This window comes from Populus alba, chromosome 16 (genome assembly GCF_005239225.2).
Source record: "Populus alba chromosome 16, ASM523922v2, whole genome shotgun sequence".
NCBI lineage: Eukaryota > Viridiplantae > Streptophyta > Magnoliopsida > Malpighiales > Salicaceae > Populus > Populus alba.
The window spans coordinates 9,548,921-9,557,101 of NC_133299.1; the positions used below are offsets into that span (position 1 = coordinate 9,548,921).

At 33.5% G+C, this 8,181-nt stretch overlaps 1 protein-coding gene across 1 annotated transcript; it reads left to right on the plus strand.

Annotated features, from left to right (window-relative positions):
• Positions 1-3,144: 3,144 nt before the first annotated feature.
• LOC118035952 (disease resistance RPP13-like protein 4) lies at positions 3,145-6,831 on the plus strand. The gene is made up of 2 exons (XM_035041626.2): positions 3,145-3,402; positions 3,932-6,831. The coding sequence occupies exon 2, from the start codon at positions 4,002-4,004 to the stop codon at positions 6,564-6,566; it is 2,565 nt and encodes an 854-aa protein (XP_034897517.1). The 5' UTR covers positions 3,145-3,402; positions 3,932-4,001; the 3' UTR covers positions 6,567-6,831.
• Positions 6,832-8,181: the final 1,350 nt, after the last annotated feature.

Here is an 8,181-nt window from a genome sequence, read left to right on the forward strand (position 1 = left end):
AATGTTTTGGCTTTTTTTTTTTTTAATAGTGGATGAAATGGTGTTGTTTTGCCCAAAATGTGCCATTTCATTCAAAAGAAAATGATGCCAAAACAAGTCGATTTCCAAATTAGTCCTTAGTTTGTGTTTTGTATAATCTTTCTATGCCCTTACGCATGCTTACAATTATTTGTGATAGATACATAACTTGTCGACAAGCTAAGTCTATAGTAAAGCCTCATGTCTTATATAAACCTTTACCTGTTCCTAATGAATCTTGAGTTTATTTTTCTATGGATTTTATTTTGGGTTTGCCTAGGTCTATGAAAGAAAGAGACTCCATATTTGTTATTCTGGATAGATTTTCTAAGATGGTACATTTCATTGTTTGCTATAAAACTAATGATGCAATAAATATCATAGACCTTTTCTTTTGAGAGGTCATTCAGCTACATGGTATTCCTAGGAGCATTGTGTCTAATCGAGATGTTAAGTTTTTGAGTTACTTTTGGAAGGTTTTGTCAGGTATTTTAGGGACTAAACTTATATTTTCTACAACTTGTCACCCACAAATAGATGGTCAAACTGAAATTGTGAACAAGACTTCAACTCAATTATTAAGAGCTATCATTAAAAAGAATCTTAAAAATTAGGAGGATTGTTTGCCTTTTATTGAATTTGCATTTAATCGAAGTGTGTATTCCACTACTGTTTATTCACCATTTGAGATTATTTATCGTTTTAATCCTATAACATCAATGGATTTGATTCATTTACCTATTGATAAAAGGGTTAGTCTTGATGATAATAATAATAAAAAAAAAAAAGCATAGGTAGTGAAGGACTTACAAGCAATGATTCAACAATAAATAGAGAAAAAAGAATGAACAATATTCATTCAAGGCTAATAGAGAATGAAAGTTAGTGAGGTTTGAACTAGGTGATAGGTTTGGGTGCATATAAGGAAGCAAAGGTTTCTCGAACAAAGGACATCTAAATTAATGCCTCGAGGAGATAGTCCTTTTTTAGATAATAAAGATAATTAATGGCAATGCCTATAAAATCAATCTACCAAGTGGGTATGGTGTTAGTGCTACATTCAATGCTGTTGATCTCTCTTTATTTTATGTAGATAATGATTCAAGGTCAAATCCTTTTGAAGAGAGAGGAAATGATGTGATTCAAGCAACACCAAAGGATCCATTGGAGGTTCTAGTTGGTCTAGTGACAAGGCTTAGGGTTAAAAGATTCAAAGAGGCTTTCAATGGACTTCTTCGAGATACATGTTCAAGAGGGTAATAAATAATGAAGAGCAAGCCTTGATTAATCTTATTCATGTTCAAGAAGGACTTATTGGTGGAACCAAGGCCATAACTCAAGGATTGGGATACAAAGAATCAAATAAGACAATTTGACATTTCTTTACTATTTTGATCATAATTGGAGCTCCAAGTCACATTTTGATGCGATTCTAGTTGGGTTAGAAACTAGAATTCCATACATTTCCAATGATAAAAGGAACACATTCTAATTTATTAAAACAAGGGAGAACTATTCATTTGAAGTTGGGTTTTGGTGCTACCAGTAGATTATGAGAAAAACCAATATGGTTTTATTTTAATTAGTTGGACTATTGATCTATCTTTTTTTGGGTGACAACACTTGTTTAAGTTTCAAATTTGTTTATTTTATTTATTTTAATTAGTTTGGGCTAGTTTTAACTTTTTTGGGTATTATTTAAATTGGATTTTTGTGCGACTCATTAGGAAAACTAGGGTTACTTAGCTTTCTAGAATAAGTACTCTTTTTTTGTGAACAATATTTCAAAAAAAAAAAAAAAGAGATTGTTGCAGATTAAAAATATTGCCTCTCTTGATTCTTGATTGAACTTCAACTCTTCAAATAATTGGCAAATCTTTACTAGTGATTTTATACTTATGTTGCTTGTCTCCATATGTAGGCTCCATATGTAGGCATTGTGATTGGGTGATTTATAATCTTGTTGCCTTAGAACAAGTCTTTCAATGTGATAAACTCAATTTCATACTTAAACTTGAGTTAGATAGATTTTGGGTTCGTGAATTCCATCAAATTTAGCTAAGGTTCATATCAATACTAGGTAGCGACTCCTATTCTTTTAGTTTTATTGATAAAGAAAAATAATTCTTTATTCTTTTAACCCACACCCTTTCACGCAAAATTCTGTTTTGAAAGGATAATCGTACACCGCACACGTACAACATGACATATGACTGAGTATATTTTTTTGTCTTAATAAAACAAAAAAACGACAATCATAAGTGGTTACTTTTTATTTTTATTAGAAAGAATAGAGGAAGCTATCGAGTTGTGGCCTTCATACTGATGCTTTAGCTTTACTAATCTTTCCCTACTTGATGATGCAAAAGATTCGACATAATTGAAACAAAAGATGCTGAAAATGAACAAAGACTTGACCATAAGTTCTAAAGATGCATTATTACTTCTCAATATTTACTTTCTGCGGGTCCAGTCATTGGACCCAAGAAATATGGAGTTAGCTATCAACTTGTGGCCTTCGTACTTATGCATTACCAATGCATATTACCTTTATTGAAACAAGAAAATAATAGGAGTAAAAAACAATTCAATGTGAGTCATTATTAATGGTCAGGGTTGGTATTAATGGACTCTCATGGTCATGGGTTGATAAGCATTTGGAACACTACAAATCATCCTTGTGAAGTCTACAGACATTCCTTTGCAAAATGTTTGGCCTTCTACTAGATCAATTTTTGCATCTTTTAGTTGTTTTTATTTTATTTTATTTTTAATGAAGGAGTTTTAGTGGTCCTTGTTAGTTTAATATGCCATGTAATTAATTTGTTAATTATACATAACATTATTATATTCATATAAATATATATTTATTATTAATAAAGATTTAATTTTTAAAAAATATTTATATAATATTAAATTAATGAATTTAGAGTAAAAATAATGAATTTAGAGTAAAAATAAAATTTAGAGTAAAAATATTTTAAAAAAAAAATTATAAAATTATTATATTTATAAAAATTTTATTGCATAAAAAAGAACGGTGCTATATTTTTTTGGTGCTTTCCTTTCCTTACCTTTGGTTGGAACTCGTACTTGTTCTTTAATTCACACCAATCACTTCTATAAATTAGCAACATTAATTAATTGGCCCTATAATTGAATCACCTGCATTCCTACACAACTTCTACAAGTATACAGAAACCAGCTGTTCCCTCGTTCATTTTTCTGATATCCCATTAGCTTCTTTTGTCTCCTTTCTTTCACTTCTATTCTCCTGTTTGCAATTATTCAAGCCACATCTAACAAATCTATCTATCATCAGAAACTTTTCGTTTCATAAACCCAGAGTCTCTCACTTGGAAGCATCTGTTTTACCACACTTTGGTAAGTAATCTTCTATATATTTATTATGTTCTTAAATTATTTAGAAAATAATTGGATGAGTTCTGGAAGATGTTAGCTAATATTGTCACAGATGATTTATCTTTGCTTTATAAATCTTCTATTTTTATCATTATAAGGTTTTAGAGGAAGGAAAACACTTGCATAAACAAGTACCAAATTAATCATCACGCTGAAAATTAATTAATGAGAGGATAAAATAATACAATATTATATTCACTTCATTTTGGCAATGGTTTAGCCATTGTTGAATTCAAACTCTTCTGCTCAAAATTAGCAAAAGCGTTTCTTTACATAAAATCATCGAAAACCATAATCATATACGGAATAATAGCAAGACATCATAAATGCTTATCTCCGAGCAATGGGTAGAGGCTTAGACTTTGACATATGATCCTATTAGGATTCTCTGCTACTTCGCTTGTGTTGCTATTTTGCATGGATCAATACTTTTGGGAGTTTGTTCTCTGCTTCCTCTAATTTCTAGCCTTGTGGGATTATCTAATTGCAGGGAATTTAATACATTTTCTGATTATTCAAGTCAGACTTGTGAATCTCTCTCATATCATCAGAACAGGCAAATGGCGGTGGAAACTGTTCTTATTGAAAAACTGGGAGAGCAAGTGTTTAGCGCTCTCATGAATCAAGCTCAATTTGCACTTGACTTCAAAAATCAATTTCAAGCTTTGAAGACACAACTCGACCTCGTCAAAGCCTTTCTTGCTGACACAAATAACCTCAAAATGAAGAAGGAAACTCTCAAGACGAGCTTGATCAAGCTGAGAGATCTGGTTTACGAAGCAGATGACATATTGACAGATTGCGTTCTTAGATATGATTATCAGAAAGATGGGTCCTGCTCCAAATACACACCTGATGAATTTTTCTTCAGGTGTCGAATGGGGAGGCAATTGATGGACTTGAATTCACGCATGGGCAAGATGGGGAGTGACTTGAGCGCATATTTAACTCCACAACATCTTCTATCATTGGGAGACAACACTTACCGAGCTAAGGTATTTACCTCTCAGGATTTTGAGCCATCTGAGGTTATTGGACTGGAAGAAGACATAGAAAAGCTAAAACGATGGACTTTTAGTGCAAGTGGAGTACTCCAAAGAATTGGCATTGTGGGAATGGGGGGCTTAGGTAAAACCACCATTGCACAAAAGTTTTTTGAAGAGAGGGCGGTCGCTGGCTGCTTTGATAAAAAAATCTGGGTGTCCGTTTCTCAGGATTTCAGTGATGAAAGGATAATCAAGAGCATATTGGTGCAGTTAGGAGAGAATCCCTCCCCGTTGTCTGATCTAGGCCAAATGTTGCATGTTATCAACCAATCACTTCAAGGTCAGAGTTGCCTCATTGTCATGGATGATGTTTGGAGCTTCAATCAAGATTGGTGGGGTAAGCTATGTTCTGCTATTCAAAAAACAGAAAAGAGAAGTTGTGTCATGATTACAACAAGAAATGAAGATGTGGCAACCCATATGGGAGTTGAAAGTTCACGCATTCACCACCCAAAAGTTCTTGATGAGAAGGACAGCTGGTCATTGTTCTGCAACTTTGCCTTCCAGGAAACCAAGGGAAAATGTTCTAATAGCCAATTTGAAAAAGTAGGCAAGGAAATTGTGGGGAAATGTGGGGGGCTCCCTCTTGCAATTAAGACAATAGCAGCTTCTCTTGCAACAGAAGTTCACAACCTTGGCAAGTGGAAAGACATTCTTGATCACTTCCATGAATTGACTACCAGGAAGCAAAATAGCTCAGTTAAGACTTCTCTGCAATTGAGCTATGATGCACTCCCTACACATCTGAAGCAATTTCTTCTATGCTTCTCAATTTATCCTGAAGATTTCGTGATTCAAGCTGAGCAATTAGTGCATTGGTGGGTTGGAGAGGGCTTCATCCAGAGAACAGAGCACTCAAAAACCGCAGAGGACTTGGGATATGAATATTTGACAGATCTAGTCAGAAGATGCCTTGTAGAAGTTGTGAAGAGGCGTGGCTATGATGGAAGAGTCTACAGCTGTAAGATGCATGATTTGGTTCGTGATTTAACAACAATGTTTGCTGAAGATGAGATGTTGTGTAGCTTTGAAGCAGGCAAGCAGAAATTGTCACCTGATTCACGATGGCTGGGCCTGACGAGTGAAATGAGCACAGCAACATTAAAGCATTGTTCAAAGCTCAGGGCATTGCTATTAATGGCCAGCAGTCAACGTCAATTTCCTTTCAGTAAGAACCAAATGGTGTCACTTGACTCTCTCAGGGTATTGGATCTCTCTCGAATTAGGTTAGATAGCACTTCCATGGAGAAGCTCTTGAGCTGGATTTTTTCGCTCCAACGCCTAGCATATCTAAATCTCAGTGGAGCTGTAGGCCTTAAAGAAATGCCATCTTCAATCCGGAAACTTCGTAATCTCCATCTTTTGATATTAGCCGAATGCAGTGATTTAACTAAACTGCATCCATCAATCTCATATTTGAAGAATCTCATAGTCCTGGACTGTGGATCTTGTGGTCTCCAATACCTACCCCAAGGAATTGGAAACCTCTCTCAACTTCAAGAACTATCAGGTTTCAGGGTGGTACGTCAAGCCACACCACAAAGTTGTCATCTCCTAGAGCTAAAACAACTGGTCCAACTAAGAGTTCTTCGAATGAACCTCAGCAATGAGAGCGAAATCACTGAAAGTGAAGGGGAGATCTTATCCAAGCTTGTGAAACTTAGGGTTCTAGCCATCAACACTGAAGATTGTAAAGATAGAACTATCCTAGAGATGCTAGATCGACTACACCCTCCTCCAAACCTCAAGGAATTGTATCTTAGGCGCTACCCTCACAAAAGTTTGCCTAAATGGATTAATCCAACGAAGCTTTCTGTTCTGCAATATCTCTGCCTTGAGAATGGATCAGCTCTCAAAAGCATCAATCCAAGTGCTCATTCCGAGGAAGAGAGTGCCTTCTCTTGGAACTACCTTGAGGGTTTGTGTTTGAAGTTCTTGCCATTCTTGGATGAAGACTGGACTGACTTACAGAAGACCATGCAGTCAATACGTTATGTTGAGGTTAGCAATTGTTTCAATTTGAAAAATTTCCCATGTCCGGTTGACAAGTCAGGGATCTGGAGGAAGGTTGAAGATTAAGGAATCAAGTCCGTGAATAAAGAAGCATTTCTTCACCTCCTTGAAAATCCAAGGGATTCATATTGATTGGTAAGTGAAGACAAGGGTCCCTCCCTTTGTTGCATAATATCTAAGTTATTTCGCTTTCCCTATGTGTATAATGTGATTGTTCTGTAATGTTGTTAATTTGTTTATACTATGTGTATACTATCATTGGTCTGTAATACTGTTTAAATTATCTACACACTTTGTAGTTTATATAGTAGAATTTTGAGTGTGACTTCAACCCTTGTGTGTGAGTTCGCATCAGGCTTGGGTTCTGGCTCCGGGGTTATAGGCTTGAGTTTGTTTTTTTGTCAACTTATTATGTACTATAATTTGGATTTATTATAAATTAATTATCTGCCCATAAATATATTTTTTCAGCCCATTTATGTGTATTTAGGTCATGAAGAAAAGACCTTTTTTTTTTAAATCTTCTGGACTGTCTTTTCAAAGAAAAACCTCTAATTTTAAAGCTAAAAACTGTTATGTTCTTATTTCTTAATTAAACGATGAGAATTTATTCTGGTAATTATCACAATTATTTCTTCATTAATTTTAATTTCAAAAAACCAGTACAGATAAGGGTGGAAGAAGAGTTGTTTAATATACTTAGGGTGCTTTTGTTTAGCGTAAAATATTTTGTTTAACATGTTAATTTCCAGTAAAATATATTATATAAAATATTTTTTAATATTTGATTTAAAAATATTTTTACATATAAAATATTTTTCAATGATGGTTCTTGAATTTGACTTTTGACCCTCTATTTTTATATATTTCAAATAAAAATATAAAATTCAAAAAATATTTATGTTCAGAAAATTTAATCAATTTTAATTATTTTGGTTATTTTTATGAATTGTTTTATGTAGTTAGAAATAATCATTAAAAAAAAATACGTAGTCGGGAATTGAAATTAGACCAGTAATTAATAATAGTAATAGTAAGAGGTTATAGGCTATATATCCCTATAAGATTAGACCAGTAATTAATAATTACTTATAGCTGCTTTTATATCCCCAATCCTTTAATCACTTCTCAGTATTTTAAGAATTAAACATTGATAATTTTTTTTAATGAAATCTCAAGTTTGAATGCTATGATATCTAAATATATACGTAAAAGGTTATAGTTGCTTTAAGCACCGAGGAAAAGCCCGACAAAAAAAAAAAAAAAAAACAGAGAAAACATTAGGGAGCATAAAGGGCACCAAAAATTTCATAATCACTTATCTCTCTTAAAATGTCAAAAAGTATTTTGAAATAATTAATCGCTCTATAAAATAACAAGTTAAGAATTATTTCGGGCAAGCTGCTTTATAAAAAATATCTTTTGTATGTTGATTAAACCAATTTCAAAGAATTCACAAGTTAGGTTGCCTATTAATTTGAACAAAATCATAAAAATTCAAAAAGTAAGTTGCCTCTTGATTTTACCAATTCCAAAATTTTCTAGCGGAGTCACCTTTTGAATGTGCTGTTTGTTCAAATTTTTGATAAACACCATCTTTTCCTTAGTATATACCTTATTAAATGAACGACTTGACACGGTTTTCTATCTTTTTCTATGCCCAGCTAACAGCTCTGCTAAA